The 23,568-nt window shown below is 37.4% G+C and overlaps 1 protein-coding gene across 5 annotated transcripts in view; it reads right to left on the bottom strand.

Annotated features, from left to right (window-relative positions):
- Positions 1-23,568, bottom strand: part of HYCC1 (hyccin PI4KA lipid kinase complex subunit 1) — a 51,366-nt gene that overhangs the window by 16,884 nt on the left and 10,914 nt on the right. For 4 of the 5 annotated variants that reach the window (XM_054191166.1, XM_054191165.1, XM_054191169.1 and 1 more), the window contains exons 2-9: positions 15,012-15,091; positions 13,987-14,088; positions 9,653-9,832; positions 6,681-6,761; positions 6,124-6,239; positions 5,668-5,763; positions 935-1,051; positions 56-143 (exon numbers count right to left, since the gene is read on the bottom strand). In XM_054191166.1, coding sequence (XP_054047141.1) covers positions 56-143; positions 935-1,051; positions 5,668-5,763; positions 6,124-6,239; positions 6,681-6,761; positions 9,653-9,832; positions 13,987-14,088; positions 15,012-15,062 — 831 coding nt within the window. In that variant the 5' untranslated portion in view covers positions 15,063-15,091. Of the gene's footprint in view, positions 1-55; positions 144-934; positions 1,052-5,667; positions 5,764-6,123; positions 6,240-6,680; positions 6,762-9,652; positions 9,833-11,347; positions 11,418-13,986; positions 14,089-15,011; positions 15,092-23,568 lie in introns of those variants that run through there. The other variant, XM_054191167.1, reaches the window with a different exon arrangement.

The raw sequence follows: 23,568 nt of genomic DNA, 5'->3' as shown, positions 1-23,568 counted from the left end.
TCCTAGACTAAAAATTCTACTAAAAAAAAAAAATATGTTGAAATACAACACCTACCAGCAGAGGTTCTGGATAGAGTTCCAGCTGTGCTCTATACAAAATGTCATCCATAGCTTTACGAGCCAGATCCCATTCTCCGTTATAACTACAAAGGTAAATATATACATAATAATAAGCATCTATATCAACAGATGAAGCTTCTTGATCACATAACCATCACAGAGTCCTTGAGAGCTCAGTTTAGAAGAGTTGAACTACTTGTATTCATTAGGAGTAAGCCTGCTATATAGAGAACTTGTTCTGAAGTAGCATCTGTGGAAACAAGGTTTTATTTTCATTGGCCACCCTGAGCAGTTCAAAAAAATGACATAATTAATTATTGATCAGCTAGTCATGAAATACTCTGAAGTTCAAACTGGATTATTTTAATATTACTCCACCTTTTGAGTATGCCTGTGTTACTAGTCTCTAATTATTTCAGTTAATAAGAGAGCTTCACACATTAATATGATTATCAAAGGGTAAATGACACCAGCATTTCAGAGAAAGAGTAAGACCTTTTTTCTTTAACTAGACTGATGTCAAAACTTAGCATGCAAATATGTGGAGAGCAGACAACGGATGGAAAAGGTTTGGTTGTGGTTTTTTGGGGGGGGGGGGGGGTTGGGGTTTTTTGGGGGTTTTTTTGGTTTTTTTGGTTTTTTTAAGATTTTTTCACATCAGCAATTATGTCTATGCTGTTCTAGCCCTCTCTCCCCAGTATAACCTTCAGCTAATTAGTTGGAGAACCATGTTCTCTTCCTGAGGGCCTTATTGCTAGACACGCCATCTGCCCTCTAGCAAATAAAATGTTTCAAAGGTAGCATACCTAAATAAGAGTAGAAATTAAGATGAAATTTCTTTATTTTGTATGCATATAAAAAAATAACAACTTACAAGGCATAATAAATCCCTGTTAGCATTTGCACCATGAATTCAGATGAAACTGGAATCCTACTGTTGACTCCCTTGTACTTTCTCACTTGTTGGCGAGGATATCCACAGACACAAATTCTAAAGAAATCATGCATTTTTTCATTAGCAAATGACGTAGAACACAGTCATATAGAACTCTACAAAGCTAGGTGTTTAATATATGTTTAAACTACATTAGACCCACAGGAAGGTATCCACCAACAAGCCTGTGCCGAAGCGGAATATTTCTTATAATGGAAGAAGGGTATGCCCTCTACTGGCAGAGTTCAAATCCTTCAAAACAGAGACACCCTAGACATTCATGTTACATTTTCACATTACAGTGGAACATGAAAGAAAACTGCCAGTATAAGCCATTCTAAATCCACTAACTTACTGCAGAACAGACAAAAAATAAGTTAACAGTATTTAAGGAAATAAAGTAGTATTCCAACTATTAATATTACATATAGAAGCATGTCATTGCATATAATATGGAAGTTGCATACAGGTTTTCAAGCAAAGAGACCAGAAGTGTCACACTCATAAAAATAGATTCTAAAATCCAGTAAGAGTCAGCTTTAGAATTTACTTCTGAACTAAATTCCACATCAGGTTCCATAGCTAAAACATTTTGGAAATCAAAGATATTGGGTAGTTAAATATTCAATTCATTGGCTATTACTGGACTTCCAGAATGACCTTTAATGACATTAATCAAAGTATTTCCTTGTCCAAAGCATACACTAGAAGGTTTAGTCTCAGAAAGCTTCAATACTGGAGCGTTTATAAAATTTATCTTAAATCTATTTTTTTTCCAGGAAAAAAAAAAAAGTTAAGATTGCATCGTAGTACCTTTCAAATTACATCTGTAATAGAGATTTCAGGAGCCATTTTTTATTAAAATTAACTTTGCCACTAACCTACTGCACTTTTTTCCTGTCCTTCTCTATACTGCAACTCATCTTCTGCTTTGGCTACTTAAAAAAAAAAACCAAAACAAAACAAAAAACAACGCCAACCACACCAAAAATGCAGACAGTGCCCCCAAGATCTCTATAGCTCAGCAACTCTCTCAGTATGCACGTTATACCTAGTATAATCTAAATTTAACTTTCATGCTGATATCACCATACGTCTAAATAACAACAAGAAAACCATTTTAAACACTTCATCAGGAAAGACAGGAAGCCACGCTAGTGACAACATGCAAGGAAATGAAAACATTATGTTTATAAAGGAAGAATCATAGAACGGTTTGGATCAGAAAGGACCTTTAAAGATCATCTGTTTTCACTGTCTACGCCATGGGCAGGGACATCTTCCAGTAGATCAGCTTGTTCAAAGCCTCATCCAACCTGACCTTGAACACTTCCAATGATGGGGCATCCACAACTTCTCTGGGCAACCTGTCCCAGTGTCTCACCACTCACATCATAAAAAATTTCTTCCTTATGTCCAATACAAATCGATCCCCTTTCAGTTTAAAACTGTTGCCCCTTGTCCTGTCACTACAGGTCTTGGTAAAAAGCCCCTCTCATCTTTCTTATAGGCCTCCATTGTATATATTGAAGGGCTGCAATAAGGTCTTATGGAGTTTTTTCTTCTCCAGGCTGAACAACCCCAACTCTCTCAGTCTTTCTACATAGGAGAGGTGTTCCAGCTCTCTGATCGTTCTTGTCTCCCTCTTCTGGACCCAGAGGTCCACAAAACAGGTCCATGTCTTTTTCTTTTACTGGGAACCCCACAAGTGGCTTTCTGGGCTGCAGGTGCATACTGCATTGTATCCCCAAGCCCTTCTCCCCAGGGCTGCTCTCAACCCATTCATCCCTCAGTCTGTACTGGTATCAGGGATTGCCCCAGCCCAGGTGCAGGACCTTGCACTTGGCCTTCTTGAACTTCATGAGGTTAAGATACCTATAGGTATAGGATACGTACCCTCTATGCACTCATCTAGTATTGAAGGTAATTCCATAAACCCTAGGCTTGTGCTGCCACTTGATAGGATTGGTCAACTGCTGAGCATCAGTATTTAGTTATAATTCTCACTGAAATTTACAACCCTAAATACAAACTTCATAGACTGGCCTAAACCAAGATGTAAGTGTCTGAATTCAACAATTCAAAATTATATTTCTAAAAAAACAAACACATAAATTATTTTGCTTAGTTTTGAATTTTGATTTTCAAGAGTACCCGAATATGCTAATTTGTAAGTAACTGCAAATTTTCCCCTAGATTTGATATTGTTACTGGCCAGAAGCACAGAGTATTTAAGTACTCCTTGCTTATTCATTCAGATTTTAAACACCGATTTTATTATTGTTAGGAATACATTACTTCAGATTGCATTGTGATTTGTGTCTCACTATTCAAATGGCTTAAAACTCTAAATTTCTATAAATGAGAATGCAAATAAACTTGTTTCTTAAAATACAAAAAGTTCACCTGCAAAGTATACGCACAGCTAGCTAAAACAAAAGTCTTGCTTCCAAGTTAAATGAGACTCTTCTGTTAAATATACTCAGGATGTTGGAACCAAACAAGTTAATCCTCTCATATTTCTTTTTGTCCATACATGGTAAAAGTTAAAGCATCAAAGCTCTTTTTCTGACTCTTACCTAGTCCTAAACCACACGAGCCAGTTACTGAAATTAACTAGGTTGAATAACTCCCCCACAAAAATCCCATCCCGTTTTCCTCCTCTTTATCCCCCAGAAGAGGCTATTATTATGCAACTTGGACTATCTGGAACTAAAGTGTTGCCCATGATTTCTACCAATGGTTTGGCTCAAAGATAATGCTTATAATCCACTAAAATCATAAGCATTTCAGTGTTGTGTAAAGCCTGAGGCGTGGAGGCAACAGCAAGTAAGTGTCTAGTTTAAACAAAAATGCTAGTTTACATAAAAATCATTAAACCGGGTCATTTTTAGGCCAATGTATACATCTATGCATTTACTAGATGCATAGAGATGTACAGGGATGTATATGGATATAGTAAGCGTTTTGGAGGGAAAACAGTGAACTCACAGTAGGAATGTGATCAGTGAACACTGACAGTTACATAGAAAAGACCTTAATACAGACAGTCTATTAATGCCAGTATTAATTGGTTTTTAAAAGCCCTACTCTAATCTGAGTTACTTCCTTTAAAAAGGCTACAACGACATCCGCAGAAGTGCTTTGCTTTACATCAGAGTAAGATAATATTCTTATGAGAAGAGACTTAGTAACTGAAGATGCCCAAATACAAAAATATCTGAATTTACAACACTTGAGATCAACGCAAAATGTTTTGTGCTGCAATTGTCACATTTACAGTTCATGTTTGTAAATGAGAAATACTAGAAGCTTTTGCTTCTTTAGAAAAGTCATAAAAATTGAATTAGACTTACTAGAAGAAAGCACATTCACTGTAGATTGCTTTCATACAGATCTTCCAAAAGAAACCTGAATTCAACACTGCTCAAACCAATTAAAGGAGTTATTCTATAGATTCTTCTGAGAATTTTGTCAGCAACACATCCAAACAGGATACTGAAAGACATTCTGGGTCTTCTGACACATATTCCCTTGAATCCCTAAAATGCTGTTAGGGCGAGATTTTCAGTAAGCAGAGAAACATGGATGCCAAAACCAGTAGGGAATGAAGAACTAAGATAAAAGTCGAATTGTAGAGTATCAAATAATTCAGTACCTAAACGTTCAACATTTTGAAGTAGAAAGACTTGCTTGCATCTACTGGTAATTTGCTTGGGATTTTTTGGAGGCCTTTTAAATATTATTCATCCCAAATATAATCAAAACCCAATCAAGCAGAATAAGCAACATCAGCCTCATGTCCACAATGGTTAGCTTCTAAATATTTTTTCCCCTTAAAATTTAGACCTGCGTATCTAACAAATACCTTGTAAAGCCTCTTGTAAATATTGCCAAGTGCCCCAATGCTCTCTCTCTTCCTCCGAAAAGGAGAGAATCTTACAGGCATCCATTGCCATGTTTTGTTTGCGTAAGAAACCTGGGAACTATGACCGGTTAAGAGTTGCTGTAGTTGACTTCTAGGTCTCTCTTGGGTTTCCTGGGTTAACTGGGACATTCTAATTTTTTCCTTAACCCAAAGTCCACTTTCAAAAAATCTAGAGACAGATATGTTTACTACCAGTTCTTCCTCTCTGAAAAAAGAGATGCATCAAAAATAGACACGGTAATCAAAGCTGAGGTGGGTTGGTTTGTTTGTTTTTTTGAAGTAGCAGAAGATTTTGGAAATACCCAACGTACCTGTAAGAAATGGATATATTTCTAGTTTCAAGATCTACTATAATTTCAAGAAAGTTTCAACTTGAATGGTATTCAAATATATTTAGTAAGCTTGCAATGCAACATTAACCAAGATTTTAGAACACATTTCTGATTTTATTTAGTTAACACACCTAAAACTACTTTGATTAAAAACAAACAGTTCCCTTGATTTGACTTCTCCACTTAACAGCACTGGGTATAAACCAGGTCATTGTTTCCCCTTTTTGAGATCTCAACCTAAAGTTATATAAGAGATACTTTAAATAATGCAGCTGTAAATACTTATGGAAAAGAGTCAAGTTTACAAGCAGCTTTCCGGAATCTAAGCTTTTTTTTTAAAAAAAAAAAGTTCAAACTTATTGCATTTCAACTTAAAAATGCCATTTTAAGTGTAATCAATCTACAGAAATTACCTTGAACAAATCTGACACAACGACTGAAGAGAAATTGCAGGCATGTAGCTTAAGGCAGCATTGTAACAGAGCAGAAGGAAAGTCAGCACTTCAAACCTGGGATTTACAAGACACATTAGAATTACATTACCAACTGTATCTTTGAAAAAAAAAAAAAAAAACAGAACGACCAACAAGCTTATACAGAAATTTGCAAGAGTTATTTGTACAGATTTAGTACTTTGTGTCAATAAAATGGACAATTAAATAGTTTGGTTCTGTAAGCATTTCTACTTAAGACTAGCAATATGCATTGCTAGTCTTTCTGCATCTACATTTAAACGTGTTTAAAGACAAAACAAAAAAAAACAAAGCACAGCATACACATATCCACCTTCAGCCTGTAACTATATTAAAAACCCGAGAAGTTAAGATTCATTAGTGATTCTCAAGCAAAATACTATTATACAATTTCACCTGTTCTGTGCTGTTAACATCTCCCTCTGAGGATGAGGTCCACTGTACACAACCCTGGACAAACCATGCTGCGACAAAGCTCCTTCAGTGAGAGCCATGGAGCCAATGCTGGAAGGCTAAAGGAAAAAGGGTCATTCAAAACATGCCCACCTAAGTCTTGCTACAACGCAAGTGAAAATACACAATGATCAGCATCACTATACATGTACATAAATTTTCAACAGGCTTAAGGTTATCCAACTGCTTAGCTGTCTTAGATTTGAGAAGTTATTTTACACCAGATGAGGTATATGACTTCAGAATAGAAAAAAAAAAAAACAACCTAGTTGGTGCATTGAGTTGGTGTTAGGATTATTCAGTCTTGAAGAGGCCTCGGAGATCAGTTAGTAAGAGAAATGACTGAGAAGACTGAGAAACGACTGAAGAGACTGAGAAATATGTTCCTATGTCATCAAGCAACACGTTAAAACTACTCTTCACTTTTATGCTTAACAAATAGGCTTCCAAAGCATACTGCCTTTCTCAATCAGTAACTTTATGTTGTACATGTCACTTACTTCATGATAGACTGAAGGTTTGGACAAAGACGGAATTGTGAAACTCAGCACTTTGCTATGTCCCTCTTTGTCAACTATCTCCTGAAAAAGACAGAGGATACCAATGGTTACACTGTACCACAGAAACCAGACATTCAGAAATGTTAAAGGCTGGATGGGGCTGAATGGATAAAGAAAGCCAACAAATTATTATAGGGACTGACAGGGATACTATAACAATGCAAGCTACATGCTAGAAGTTATGTCCGTATTTGCTTTCTATCAGTGCATTCGCTTTGTTTCTGAAAACTATTCAAATGACTTAGCAAAGGGCACATGCATTTGCATATGTAGTCCACTTTATAAAAACACCAACTGCAAATCTCAATATGTTTAAACAGTTTTATCTTCTTTAATTATATGTTATTTGCTAATTGTGAAGGTTAATGCTTAATAATTCTGTTCTGAAAACCATTTACTCATCAAGTAATGGCTCTACAAGTAATTTGTTTTGGAAATACTATAGCTCTGGAATGATTGCAGCCTCATATAGTTTGATAGTAGCAAACATCATAGCATTTGCAAAAGTCCAAGCCTGATAATTCCACACTTATAGACACAGTTGGATGCAGAGCTCTAGAGAAGCTACTTTCCTGCAAGATACCACCATAGCACTATGTTAGCAGACTTCTCACTCCTGCAAGTTAGTGGAAGACTAATGGATAAGGCAAAAAAAACGTGCTTAAGTATCACAGAAGAAAACTGAAATGCTTCAAATAAAAGAAAAAAACCTTCATAAGTTCCAAAGCAGACCTGATCAATAACCAACACTGCACACACAAGAACTTTTTTTTTTTTACCCTCCCTAAATATCAGCAGCAGATTTCATATATCTAAAGGTAGAGATTAGAGAGGAGCATCACTGTCTCCTAACATCCATGCCTTAGAAGGCAGAAGGACTAACTTCACATAGTAATTATTAAAACTCATGTCTTAAAGTAGAATATGAAATGGTAAAGGAAAACTGAGAAGTATCAAAAAGTCATAGAACTGTTCTGCCTGAAGAGTTACACAGCTCCTCCACTCAAACCACTTTTACTTTAATTTTCAATATTGCTTCTGGATCCATGTGGAAAACAGTTTCCTCGATATATTGGAGGAGAAGGGAAAAGCAACTGGCTACATCCAAACTTTTAAAATCTAAAAATATCAATATTTTGACTTTTCATTCTAATCAGATTTGTAATTAAATTTCAGGAGTGATTTCAAGATCTGAAGCATATTAGAAAAAAACTGATACCTACACCCAAGGAACGCCAAAAATATCAACTGCATCCACTACCACTGTATGTCTCCAAGCTGAAGGTAAAACAAACCAGTTCGTGATTCTCAAGGTTCAGCCACAGTAATTCCATACCCCTGACAATGTAGTGAATTTAAAATTATTCTGAGCAATACTTAATTTTTCTATTTCCTTCAGTAAGAAGCTGCAGGACTCTGTTGAGCAGGTTAATTTCCTCAAGTTCCAAGAGACCACCACACACATTTACAGAAGGATTACTATTTGTATTAGGCTGTATCTTTCCTCTTGCTTTTGAAAACAAAGTAGATGGTTAAAGATAAAATAAGTATCTAAGCAGGTTACCTACTACTTTTCAACTTTGTATACTGAAGGACAGTACCCTCTTGATTGTTAAAGTTACAAATTTTATACAACATCAACAGAGAAGTCAGTATCATGGCATTACTTTAGCATAAGCAGAAGCCAGGGGAGAATATAAATGTTTCCAAAAATCAGGTTGATCTACAGCTTCCTACAGAAGCTTGACATAAAATTCTTATGACCCCAAGTAGCTGGTAATGGACGGCTACCTTACTAGTTGAGGAAGAAACTGTTCATAGCTAAGAGAAGACATTACTGGACTGGTTTCGAGCTTAATGGTAAATGTAGTCTCTTCTAGGAGAAAGACAAGTGGTGATAGTCACATCTGTCAACCATTTTAGATGACTTCATCATGAAAATAAAGGAGTGAATTGAATTAAGGTATAAGATATACCAAATACTTTCCAGGAATGTTTTTCTTCTGATATACAACTAAGCACACATAAAGCACCAGAAGTCTGTACTCTGCCTGAAGAAGAGATGAACATAAGGGCTCAGGTCTTTTCAACTAGAATCCTGGGTGAAAAAATGTTTTCACTTGCTTATTAAAGACATTTGAGATCATTTTTAGGAGAAGGATGGGAAGAGGAGACAAATTCATCACTGTTTCACTTCCCCAAAAGCCTTCCTAAAACACCCAGAACATACAAACTACACTGAAGAGAATTCCAACGGACATAATAACACTAAGCTTTTTATAATAGCCATAAAAAGACTAAATAACTAAAATATGGTGCTCTTAAAAGTTCCTTCATAATTCTATTCTTCAAAGCAGTAATTTAGTAACAAACATTATCTTTTCATACAAAATATGAAAAGAGATGTCCAGGTTATTACAAAATGAAATGAGACCTTTAATTTCTCAAAGCTAAGCAATCAGTTCAGCAGTTGAATAGTAAGAACTTGTTGAATGTGATTTTTTTGTGTTTTCTAGGCAAGATAAACAATACCCAGAAAATACGGGCAACCAGTTCAAAAGTATCTTCTCTAAAAGCTCTTAAGCAGAATGTAACTTTAATCACCATACCAACAATTAACTAACAAAAAGATTAAAAAGACTCCTTTGGGTCCTTCAGGCATTAATGCATTAATACTTTCTAGGATCCACAAAAAGAGCGGAGGTATTATTCACCAAAATAAAAGAATAAAAGTTCATGTTGCAGATTTCTGACAAGGATACCAGTTTGAAGAGTCAAAAACTGAGATACTCAATCACTTCATTTCAATTCTGAAACAAAATTGTTAATGATTTCCCAGTAAAATACTCCACAGTATCCCCCAAAAGCACACTAATATTTTTAGGCCTGAATAATTACATGCGAATACAAACCAAGTTATAAACTCCTAGGAGAAGAGCCTCTATGCATCCACTGCTCTGCAAATCTCTGCTGGCAGAGACAGCAAGATAGCACCACATCAATTCTGGTAGGAACTGCAGCGTAAATCGTAGCAATTGTTCCTCACCACTGCGATAGAACTCAAAGAGCTGATGGCAAACTGGCTCCAAAAGCTGAAACAGAAATTACAGTTGTGAATGAATAAAACATTACAAGAAACCGCAACTTTGTGTGAATCAATCCTTTGTAACATTTATCAGTTTACAGTTTTGTCCATTTTAGCTGCTAGGGAATGACTGCTGAAATAACTGCCCAAGTCACCTTTCATCCCTTTTAAAATACTTTGAGATGATAAAAGTAGAGCCCCTTCATCCCATGTGAAAAAAGAATTCCAGTGGCTCCTTCCCCTCAATTTTGGTTCACTTCCTCCAGCCTCAAAGGCATAAATAAAGGATACTTGTTTGTTATCACCACACCTCATACCATGCCCTCAAACCAGGACAGTATGGAAGTCATATTTTTATTTTGTCACCTAGATTGGAGATTTCCTAACCCAAGTGGAAAATACTGTCAAAACCAGTCAGCACTTTCAAAGCCAGCTGAACTGGACACTGCACTCTCAAGCAAAAACTCAAAAGCACATACTCAAAAATACTTTTTGGCAGCAAACACAGAAAACCATTGATAAGAGTTTGTAACTGTAAAAGGATTTATTCTTTAAAAAAAAAAAGTGGGGTAGGGAAGGGAAAAAACAGGATTTTTAATTAAATCTTCCAAATCACGTATTTCCAAGTAATAACAAGTAGGAGGACCCTATCATATAAGAAACTACTCCCTGAAAAAGAATCTAGGCAGCTGATGCATTTATATTAGTGAACTTTACAAAATGAAATCTGAGATTCCAGCAATTTAGAATTCATTTTATCAGCTCCAGATAGTATATAAAATAAAACCATCACATAAAATGGGACATTCTCTAATTGCAAATTCTGAAAGACAGGATTCAAATGTAACATGCCTAAAGGATTGTTTGCTACCTTGCTTCTTACCTCCAAGATTTAACATCTTAACAGATCATCTACTTATCTAACATCTTAACAGATCATCTACGTGAAAAGGGGCCACTCGGCCCCTTTTCACGCAACAATGACTCACAGAAATAGACTCAAAATTCATTTCAAAACCAGGAATGTTCAGACTAATAACAGACCTTCACTGAAACATATTCCTGCACAAAATCCCCAAAAGTTTCAACCTGCAAATGATGGAATCCCAAACCAGACATACATTTTAGAGTATTTTAGAGACTGCACTCAGAAAAGATCCCTGACTAACTGGAATTGTCACTGCACTTCAGAAAGCAAAGTATTAGTCAGCATCTTTCTGAAGATCATTAAAAACTTGAATATAGATATGTACTTTACTGCTAGCAACATGCAGATCACATTTTCCAGTTTATTCTAACTACAACACTCAGTTTGTCTGCTATTTGTCTAGGTCACACTTTCAGTTTTTCAATGGAGCAAAGCTTTCAAGAAGGTAAGAAACCCATTCTTCTATATTTTCCTCCCTTTATTGCAGCATAGGAGGCACCACCACCAGAAGAGCATGCTAGAAAAAAAAAAAGTTATCTGCTTGCTTTCCTAAGTTTTTCCTCCTGACTAGAAAGTTGAGTCAACGTTTCTCACCTCCGAAAGTTACTTCTGAACCCAAAGGATCTGAGGTTTTGGTTCTTTTTAAGTAGTAATTTGGGACAACCTGATCCATTAAAAAAAAAAAAAAAGGACCTTTTAGCTTCTGACAGATACAATTTCTCTTTGGAAAAATAATTTGTGAAAAACCTACAGCAAAGGCAAAAAAAAAATCAGGCCAAGCTAAACTAGTTGTCAGTTTTAAGAGCAGAATAGCAAAGATCCTTCTAGAAAACTTTATCAGCCCAAGTGCTTTCCATTTTCAGCTTACATATTTCGCACAATTTGCATGCTTCCTTTAATGAAGTATCAGTTCAGAATTATGTGCTTGAACTTTAAAAGGCACATAAATAGCTATGACAGGTATCCATGTTCACATCATTATCTCAGTTGAGACAGCTTTATATCAGCACATTTAAATGTGTAATCAGTACAAAAACAGATTTTCTTCCTCAAAATGCCACCACATGGTACAACTAATACCAAAATGCACTAATGATTGTTGCTGTTTCACGACATTGTTTTACACTAAACCAGTTCTAAAAAGTAGGTAGACCGAAACAATTTTTAATGCTGGAACAGAAGAACATCGAAGCAATTTCATCCCTCTTCCTTTTAAGCTGCATCCAAACGTGTTAGACACTCCAAACACTTTCTATTTCCTAATGGAAATGCCTGCATGGCTACTATCTAAAAGGACAGCTTTAGTAGAAAGTAAAAAGTCTTGAGAATTTGTGAAGAAGCATATCTCAGAATGTTATTATTATTTTTTTAGCTGTTGGGCTCTTGAGTCCATTAAAAGTCCTTTAAATCTTTGCATATACCGAAGATTCTCCTTGTATTGAATTATATTTTTCACCTATCAGTGGCCCAGAAACCTCAAAAGTAACCAACAAAGTCTTTACTAACACAGCTACTTCGGATATTTCTATGCTATAGCAAACAAGTAGTTCATTTATCTCACAAGTTGATTATTAAATTTTTGGAAAAGCAAACCAAAAAAATCCCATATGAAGAGCAAACACGAACCAGCAGGAAGATGCAGTCACAGATGCAAATACACATAGTTAATTTTCAAATGCTGAAAAAAAGAACACATCCATCCCTCAAAACGAGATTAATCACAATTTTAATGTAGAGATAATTGAATATGTGTACTTCTAATATAATAAAAATATACAGATGGAGTTGGTTGGTTTTAATCTCAGCAGTATTCATAGTGTTCATGCATTAATCTTTCCCCTTTGCATGAGGTAAGAAAAGACAGCACATATCCTACACTGTAAAGCAAGCTGTCATTACAAAATGCAGTCAACAGGTCTCAAATAAGAGCTGAAAGAAATTACTTGTCTTTTTAACTGCTAATTTATAAGTATTTTCACAATGTGGAAAGCTCCAAGTAGTCCTTTCCACAGTGACAGGTACTTGGAGAAAGGTCCAAGTGGAGACTTTAGGACTGTTCTCCCAAGGCAGCACAACACTCAGTGTCAGCACTGGGTTTTCAATTCAATTCAAAGTCTCACCGACAGGGAAATCTTCAATATTTTGCCCCCACAATTATCCCAACAACCTTTTTGAGCAGAATTTGCAGGGCCTTCACCACCCTGCTATTAAGGTCTCTGAGAAACCTAGTATAGCCAAAAGTAGTAAGAAATCAAAGAACGTATCAATTTGGCAATCGACAGGGAGACTCAGCAGATTAATTTACATGTTGATGCACATTCTGAAGACCAGACAGGCTTGACTCAGCAGTTGGAATGACTCAGAACGCCTTTCTGAGCAACAAAGTAAAATTACATTTCTTCTTTGCTGGACAACCTGGGAGTTTTTCTACCAGCATTCTCTCTAAAAATGTATATACTGAAAGCATTTTATCCTATAACCACTGCTGGCATCATCTCAAACTTTGGAAAGGTTCCTTATGCTGGGTCTTTTCAGAAGGAGTGCAATTTTGAAACAATACACAAAGGTTTGCTGGATGGTAGAAAGCAAGACAATTCAGTTAACAAAACACAACTAAAACCAGGTCAGTATGTTCGGAACTCACCCGGACGCTTTAAAATAAAGTGCAGACATGGGGTATGGAACCATTCCTGGCACAGGTACAGAGCAAACCTACCCCCTCCACCCAGTTTTTTTCTTTTTTTGCCATAATTTCATCAAGGGTATATCCACTGTAGAAATGCATGTACTTACGTTGTATGTATTTAAAATAAAAACAAAAAAACCCTAAAACCTAAGAAATAACTTAGAAGAATTAGAAACCTATCTAACATTGTTCTCTTGGGTTGTAATAGACGAGCTTCTGATAGCTATAAATTCACATTCAAGCGATACTGAATTACAGAAAGAATTCTGTGTCAGTCTCAAACACCTTTTCAATCCCTTAACATATTTCACAATTCTATACCCAAGTCCTGAAGCCCAGGAGTATGATCTGCAAGCTTGGCTATGATCAGTAGGTTACAAAACTTATTGTTTCCATGGTAGTATGTCATTGCTAAGAACAAACATTTTGACAGAGACTCTGCATGTGGTTCTATAGTTCACATAGTTAGAACAATTAACTAGCACACAAGGTCTTATTCTGCTGGTGTTATGTCAGTCATTTTATGCAAGAGATCTGATATACTCACTTCACTCTGCGGCTCCTGAATTACTTTGTAAAGAGATGAAATCAAAGCACTTTTGTCTTTCAAGTTTGTAGCATAGCTGGGTATGGATGCTTCTGGTAGTGTCTGAAATAAAAATATTATAACTACTAGAAAAAGCATTTTTTGTCATTAAAATATAACAGCTATTTGAACAACAATTTTCCATTACAAGTTATTACTTATCAGAGTTTATAGTAAGCTAAAACTTGTTTCACAAAGAAATCCTTACTACAGAAATCACCATGTTTTCAGGACAACAAAGTTGCCAGAAGACACACTTCATTTTACTATTTTGCAGGCAGTGTCATACAGAATGTAATGACAGTAGATGGGAAATAGATAAAAATCCAAGACTACAATCCAGGTGTAATCCCAATGAAATTTCACTGTGAAATTTCAGTACTGTGAAACTTAGCAGTTTGCAGCCCCATACTTAAAGGGCTATTCTCAAGGCTGACTGTACCCAGCTAGTGAACTTTATCACAGGATATAGTATTACTTTGAAAGAACACAAATGTCAGTTGATGTGAACAGCTCTTCTCTAACACTAGACAGATTTTCTGCCAGTACTTAGGAGGGTAAAAATCTAACCTTTTCAACAACCCTTTGGAATCTGTATATTTAAACTTACTATTCATAGCTCTGACAGTACATCATACCTGCAGTCTTTCAGAGGAGTTCATACGCCATTATACAGATAGGAAAACACATTCCCAGTGTATCTAAGCAGATCAGGAGCAAAACCTATAGTCAAGTCTAGTCCATACTCAAACCAACAAGACCATTCATCTGTGATACACATTTTCACCGCTCTCTATCAGGAAGTATGTAATCCGAAAGAGGACAATGAAAAAATTCCTTTCAAGCAGGCATTTGCACATATCACATTATCTCAGCAAAACCCAAGGTTACTATTTTTCTTTATTTTCTACAGCAATCAAGCACTCTCGCGCACTGCTCTAGCAGCAATTCAAACCCTACTGGCTAAACATCCGAGAGCATATTACCTTGAACTCTGATAACCACTCCTCCACAACCCCAGTATCCACAGCTAACATCTTCCAACATCCGTTCTGAAACCTTCAGCCTGAAAGAATAAGCAAACACAGTTTGTGAAAACTATGTAGTCACTGCATTAAACAGATAATGAAAATTAAGTCCCTGGGAATATTTAAAGAATCTTATCATGCTTTTACTTGTTAACATTTCACATGCTGACATTACTTTGAACTTTTATTCTACCTCACTTAGCAAGCTGCTGGAAGCATTAAGCATGGGAGTCTTCACATACAGCAGTTTAATAAATTCCAAATATGTATCGCGTGGGAAGCTCAATAAGTCAAAGATTTGCAGAAATGGCATTTTGAAAACAGAAAAATACTACCTTCTTGATTTCAATTTATTTTTCAGCTTACAGAACTTGAGAGAAAACTGTATGGATTCACTGAAGAGAAATGACTGTTTCGGCTTTTCCTAGTCAACTGCTATTCCTAACTTGGAAAAGGTCACTGAAATAAAGACTGATGGAAAAACCTTTCAATCCTCCCCCACCGTGGCAACTGCAGGACAACAAGCCTGCTGCCTCAGCATGTAGCCTAAGATGGACTCCCCTGTCCAACATCCCGCCCCATCTCAGACAGAGCAAGATCACCAGTACTAAGACCTGAACGCAAGAGATGCAGAGTGGCTTTACTTAAAGAGAAAGTGACCAAAATCTTTCAATGCACAGGACATGTCTTTGAGGAAATGACTATTCAAACATGCATGGCAAAAGCAATAAAATTGAACAGGCTGTCCAGCAACTTCTTGAATCATTTTAATACACAATAATAGTGTAAACAGCCAGAAATTTCCACCCCGCCTCACTAGCACTATCATTAAATAAATGACCTGGTCAGGTAAAACCATGGGGAACCAGATAGAGCAATCTCCTCTTATAACCCCAGAAAGATATGCACGTCTATGCAAACATACAAGAACAGCACTTTCCGAGGATGAAAGGGGAACAAAGAAGGGCTAATTATAAGCCGCACAGGGCTTTATTTAATTTCTGGAGAGAACAGCAGTAGTAGCTGTAAACACCTCAGAGGTACAATGCAGCAGCAGCTCCACTAAAAGGCTTCTCCTGGCAGGTAGAGGGTTGGGGCAGCTCCATGAGAAGGACACCAGCAACATCAGGGGAGGTAGATGACAACCCGCAGCCAAGTGAGGAAGTGGCAGACCAGGTTGGTAAGCAAAGGGTACAGAGTGACATAGGCAACAGAGACCTCGTAACAAAAAGCAGAGCAAACGAGGGCCCCACCTGAAGTGTAAGCACATATATAAAGTGCTGCCTGCAGGACAGCTTGATGGAGGAAGCTCTAATACCTTTCCAAGCAAATAAGCGTGACTGGGTGCCTCTCTGAAGCTTCCATACACCAACACACACACAGAATGGTGACCAAGCAGGAGGAATTAGTGGTCTGCATGCAAGCTGCAGGGCTAGGATCTCAATGGGATCACTGAGAGACAGCAGCACAGCTCACACAACCAGACTACTGTCATGTCGTTACCAGCAAGCGCAGCCCTCAAGGAATCCCAGGCCTCTGAGGACAGAACATTGCCTCAACTGCCAGGCTCCAGGGGCTCTGACCAGTGGCACAAAGCCCAGATGGAGACCTGGCCTCACTGGCGTACGCCAGGGGTCAATACCTGGGCCAGGACAGTTTAACATCTTCATTAATGAAGACGGGCGATAGCACAGCGCTCACCCTCAGCACATTTCCAGGTAACACAAAACCAGGAGCAGACGTCAGTACCCCAGAGGAGTGGGCTGCCGTTCACAGGGACACCAACAGGCAGGAGACGTGAGCAGACACACGGATCTCGGGAAGTGTACGGGGAAAGGCCAAGTCCTGTCCCTGGGAACAAACCACCCCAGGCACCAGCACACACAGGGGCCAGACAGCTGGAAAGCAGCTTTGCAGAAAAAGTCCTGTCAGTCTTCATGAAAAAGGGGAACATGAGCCAGCTACACACACCCTTGTGGCAGAGATGGCCAACAGCCCCCACATCACCAGCAGGTCAAGGGGGGTGATCCTTCCCTGTGCTCAGCCCTGGTGAGACACAGTTGGAGTGCTGGGCTCCCCAGCACAACAGACACATGGACATACTGTAGAGAGTTTGGGAAAGGGCCACAAAGCTGATAGAAGAACTGAAGCATGGCAAATGAGGAGAGGCTGAGAGTGCTGGGACTGTTAAGTCTGGAGAAGGCTCATGGGGATTTTATGAAGGTAGATAATTACTTGAGGAGAGGGAGTAAAGAAGATAGAGCCAGGCACTTATCATTGGCGTCCTGTGACAAGAAGCAATGGGGACACATTGAAATGCACTAAAAAAAGTTTAAATATCATATAAGGGTTATTGAACACTGCAACAGATTGCCCAGAGCAGCTGAGGAGTCTCCATCATTGGAGATATTCAAAACTCAGTTGGACCAGGTCCTGAGCAACCTATTCCAATTTTCACTACTTCAAGAAAAGGAGGTTGGACTTGATCTCTAGAGGTCCATTCAAACCTCATCCATTCTGTCATCCTGCATCAACAAAGAAATAGGAAGGATTGTCACGAAGGAAACTCATCTAGCCAAATACCAACTCTTTCTGACCAACGCTGAGGGTTTCTAAAGGTATAATGATGACAATATGTATTAGTGGCCGCTGAATGGTATCAGTTGTGTGTCAAACCCTGCTGCGAAGTGAGGCTTTTAAGGATAATATTGTGTGCTAACAAACACAAAGGCTATTCCTGCTATAATTATTGAAGCAACAAACTCATCAGTTCCTACAGGTCACATGATCTACCAGCCCTACTTTCACTCCTCTGCAGGCAAAGGCTTTTGCAATGTCTCATGCTTCAGCAGGGTTAATAGTAACTATTCCCTACAGAGCCCCATTAATAGCTCAAATGCCTGTGCTAATATTGACTGTTCAAAGCAAGAAACCCATGATTTAAAAGTGTCCAGAAGAGTCCTGGACACTCCAGTCCATAGTTGACACCACTTATCAGAGATAAATTTTTTTTCCACCTATTTCTACTGATCCATCAAGTATTATTTTCAGATTAAAGCCTCCCAGAGAACACAGGATTCATTTGACCAGTAAAAACAGTAAGAGCACCCTTGGTTGGCATTATCCATTGGACTAAGGACAATACTTCAAGCTTTTATGACTGTGTATTTGAAGGCAAGTCTTTTTTTTTTTTGGCAAAAGCATGAAATGAAATGAAATCTATAAAAAGCTAAACTAAAGAAACAGGACAAAGTTTTAGCTATTCAATCTTTGATTTTTAAAGTAGCAGAGGCATTCCATTGAGAGTTAAGGCATCTGAGATGCACAGAACATAGACTGTCCTTACTTTACCTTCATGCACTAAAAAATGCACATACCCTTCTGAATGCGCTGTTTAACCTCAAGCACATACGCATCTGCAGCAATACACATTTGAGCACCATAAAGAAGAAATCTAATTTTATAATTATTTCCCTTGAAGACAAAGACTACGATTATTTGTTAGACTGACCTCTCCCTTGAGGGAAAAAAAGCCTCAATTCCACACATCAGGTGCGTGGGATCTATTAAAACAGGCAGACAACCTACTGTTTTGCTAAGGATTGCCACATTTGTTCTAGTTAAATAATAGATCAAATTGAACTGCAACAATGTATGGACAGAGCCAGCAAACCCAAGACTGTTCTAAAGGAAGGATTAGCAAATTTCAGTCAACACCACAACTTTTTCTGAAGCCCATAGAAAGTTTACAAAAAGCAACTCTAAAATGGAATTTTTAACACAAAGTAGGCCAAAATAAGGCCTAATTTATAGCATCTGTTAACCTTTTACAGAAAAGAATCCCAAAAGGACTAAACCAGCATGCCTTAATTGCAACTCCATTTGAGTGGATTTAACTGCAAGATATAGGCCACTGTAAGCATTAGATGCCCCCGTCACTATGGAATTAAGGCAACATAAAGTGGATGAAGTAAACACATGCTACTCTGAAAAAAAGCTGTAAAATTATATTAAGAATGTACATCATAAATACCAAAACTGTAATGAAAATTCAAACAATACAGCAAGCACTACACAGCATTTCCTCAAAAATGTCTTGTTTTAAGGTACATCAGCACGTTATTCCCTTTGAATAGACTTTTTTCTTGGTCTCTTCCTCTTAAGTCCCTGCAAAGAGTTCAGATCAGTGGAGTTTGAGAATTTCTTTAAAAACAGGCTGCTTTTGTCCACACAAATCAAACAATACTTTGACAAAAACTGATGATCAACGTCAAATGTCCCCATGCTCCTCATTCCAAGAGATTAGGACACAGAGTCATTTGGATGTCCTGATGGAAAACAGTTGCAGCAAAGAAGTAGTCTCAAAGATTCAAATGATACCACAAAATTATTTGTGATGGATCTCAGCAACAGTCAGATTGTCACATCTCTGTTCATCTTTTATTAGACACATATATTCTTAGTTTATATCATACATGAAGTAAAGCACCTTCAGGTGACACTCTTTCATTGCAGGTCTTATCACATTACTGCACATTTGCCACATGATGAAAGCATGCACAGCTACTGCAGCCCAGTTAACACATGGCAAATTTATCTGTGTTTTTATGCCTTGTGAGTTAAAAGCAATTTTGAGTATTTTCCACGAGACTCCCAACTTGGATTAGCGGCAAGAAATATGATTTACACTAAACAATAATTTACAAACTTGCTTTCCTAGTAGAACATCTACTTAAAGTAAGCATACATAAAGCCATACAGCCCTTACTAATCTCTAACATTGGAACCCTAGGAGATATGCAACTTGAGCTCTAACATCAACAAGAGGAGAATAAGTCTAACTTACATTCCACTCAAAGTCTGCAATCTATTTTGATATAGCTTGAAGTAAGACTGTTCTCTGGATCTGTTCCCAAGTAATAAGCAGCCTCTGAGAGCTGTAAATTGATCTTTCTCTATTCTAATATGACAATAAAACTCTCCTTACATAGGAGATATCAATTTTTGCTTTGTTTCAAGATGAGTAGTACAACTGGAATAAGATATCAAGCAAGCTTAGATGACAAGAGTGAGTCTTGTTTGGAAGACACTTCTACAAAGTCTCTACAAAGACCATTCATTTTTCCATTACAGCACAAATACAACAGGATCTTACCAAACTTACTGATTTTAATAGAGAGGGGAGAAAAAGTTGCTACGCACTCAGCTGGTGGTGAGCAAGCCAAGACAAATTAAGATGTATTCTCTTGCGAACTTACTAATGGATCCATCTACTTAAATTGCTTCAGTTTTTCATTCCTGTCACTCAAGACTTTTTTAATACAAAAATATCAAATCATAGCCTTGAATGAAGTCACAGACAACACATGCACAGGTTGATATTTAAAAAAAATTCTCACAATAAGTGACTTTCCCATTCTTTAAAGCTACCCAGCCTTTGTAGCATTCATCCACAGAATACACGCGTCTAAATGAAATCTGGATTAAGTACAAGGAGGCTGGACTTGGATGAAGAATATACTCTTGAGTTCTGCAGAACTGACCTTCTGGAACCACAGTATGAGGCATTTACTAGTGGAAGTCACAGAGCTGGAAAAAACAAAACCAGGAGCCAAAAACTGCTCAAGTCACATCCTCTGGGAATTGCTGGAAAAGGAGGGAAAGCATGTAGTGTACCCTTACCTAACCTGAAAAGTATCTGCTTGGAAGTTTGTACTATTTGCTAAGATATTTTTTTTTTCTTAGCCTAAGGGAAACATGAAGCAGAAAGTTAAGATGAACTAACAGACAAATTCGTCAACTCATCCCAGAAGAGGAACGAAGTAAATGTGTGAGCATTCTGTTAGGATGTACCAGACCCATAAAGGAACAAGTCCCTGGTACGTGTTGATCTTGTGTTCTATAGTAGTTTGTATACAAAAGTAGGGAAGAGCCAATTAGGACTCCACTTTTATTACCCTTTGAAGTAGTACAAGTAGTATTAAAAACTTTTTAATCAGCTCTACATCATACATCAGGTTCAGTTAAGGACTACATTCTCTGGTTAAAATTCACTTTGCTGAACCCCTTTTCTCTCCCAACTTGTTTCAGAAACAAAGACACAATCCTTGGTAAACCTCAGAACAGAAAACAGCACCCAGGCAAATGTATTTTCCTGATGTTAATGCACAACTCATTCTAGTGATACAGTGATCTGTTCATTTACTATACAATTTTGAATATGATCAAGCTATCCTGTTCAAACAGATACTTGTAGGTGCAGTAATGGCTAGCAAATTATTCAAAGTCTCTTGAGAAAAGAAACCAATACTACCGTGAACTCCAAAAACCACTCTGGTAAGCTTCAAGAACCACAAAGGCCAGGTCTGACTTCTTCACATTTTTCAAACTTGCACAAAGAAACAAAACCTCCATTGTGCTAAGCCTGAAACAGTCACATGTTCTATTCAAATAGACAATGCAAGCAGCGCTCAAAGACTCAGTATCAAATATTCTCTGATAATTGCCATCTTCACTGTAAAATCAGGCAGTGTCAACAAGATAGCTGCAGTGCACCGAGCATCACTGACTCAGGCTCAAGCAAATTGTTAAAATGACAAGAGATGGGTGTTCAATCTCATCTAACAGGAGAACCAACAAGCATTAGTGGAACTATAGGTGACACCTCAAAACAAACAGAAGGAGTTACCAAAAACAACGCAAAGAAAGTATGTATTGAGTCCCAAGTCTGAGTACTTGAACTTTACATAAATGCACAGGAAAAAGAAGCCTGGACACATTCATGGAAGAATCCATCCACAGCCACTAAATACATAAGCACTTCTCCCAGTTCAGAAAGTTGAAGTCAGAAGTTGCTTCCCCAGAACACTCTTCCAGCTTCCCCTATCAGTTCCTCTCCAGGCCTCTATTAACACCCACTATTAGACAATGAGGTTTCAGAAATTCTGGTGATTCAGTATGGTCATTATTTCACAATACGGTAATGAACCTACACAAAGGTAACTATTTTGAACATGTTTGTTCCCAGGGGTTTGTAAAGGAACTGAAACTGCAGCCAATTTGAATTTCATGTTGCCAAGGGCATTTTTCAGTTTTGCCACCTCCCTCCCACATGACCCAAAACATTCATGATGAAAGCTTTCTAAAAGTTCTTGAGTAGATGATAGGATCCCTACAAGCATAGGCTTTGGAAGATTTTAATCCTGATCTTTGACTCCTGGCAATTATATTTCCTCAATTTCAGATTAGCAAACAATTACAAATCACCTTTGTACGCAACTAATCTCATACTTGCCCTTTACCAGCAAGGAAATATTCAAGACAAGCAAATGAATCATGCCAGTTAAACAATTCACCAAGACAGAGATACGAGATTAGACATTGATATACTCAGTTGAATTTATAGAAGCCATACTAAGTCAGATTTATATTGTTAAAGCAGTACAAAAGCAGCCCTAGCAGTACAGTGCCAAACTGAAGTAAGATGAAGTAACTTCCACAGCTTGATTACTTATTTTTTTTAAATCCTACTTTACTATTTCTTCCTTGTTGCTCTCTGCACAAGAGCACGCTGTTAAATACAACTGCCTTACTGGTAACCCCAGAGCAAGTCAAAACTGACCACCTGTAAGCCATCTCACTCCAGTTACATCCAATTCTCCAGCTTGCACAAGCCCTAGTCTCTTTCAAGCTATTTCATTTGCAGTATATCCTCAAGTGTTAGCTTTTCTATCATCTGTAATATACCAACAGTTACATTCATTACAGGAAATTAAAGTAAGAGCTATTACTTTTTAAACAGTTTTTCTTAGCAGCTGAACTATATTTGCTTCCTCTTTCATTTTATTCCACGCAAACACTATTGTTTACATCTTATTAAATCTTTAAGAAAGAACAGATATAAACAGTCTTGTCTTAGTTTAAAATAAAAATAAAAAAATAAAATAGAAAAAATCTTGTCTTACAGTATGCTCTTACATATTCTGGATTAATATAGTTACCAGTTTAACATACACAAAGAAATAATTATATGCATCATAAGGAAATAGAATTTAAATTAAAGTAACATTGAAGTGAGTACAACTACAAGCTCAACCAAACATAACTGAAATGACAAAAGAAATGTGTAAAAGGGAACAGTGTGCCAACACTACAAGAATCACCTAATCCACACAGGTTTTCCAGTTTTTGCTTTAGGCACAAAACTCCATAGTATTAAAATAAAGGTATCTTCTTTATGCTCTGATAAAAACAAACTAGAAAGCTTTAAAAATTTTGTCTGCTTTCTATGTATCAGCACTGCTGTAATTGTGGTCATGCGTCTATGAGCAGACAATACTGCAGTACATGACACGGTGCTCTTACCACTTCTGTAAGGGAAAGCAGTGCTGCAGGAGTTATCTACTTACAAGAAACATTCTCAACAGAACCCCAAGCAAAGTAAACTTACTGTTCTCCTGTGCCCTAGCTTCCCTAAGACCAAAGTACACTCATCCCTATGAAGTCAGGAAGTTTC

This window comes from Rissa tridactyla, chromosome 2 (assembly GCF_028500815.1).
Source record: "Rissa tridactyla isolate bRisTri1 chromosome 2, bRisTri1.patW.cur.20221130, whole genome shotgun sequence".
Lineage (NCBI taxonomy): Eukaryota > Metazoa > Chordata > Aves > Charadriiformes > Laridae > Rissa > Rissa tridactyla.
The sequence above is the reverse complement of the archived record's forward strand: the minus strand, read 5'-3'. Positions and strand labels throughout refer to the sequence as shown.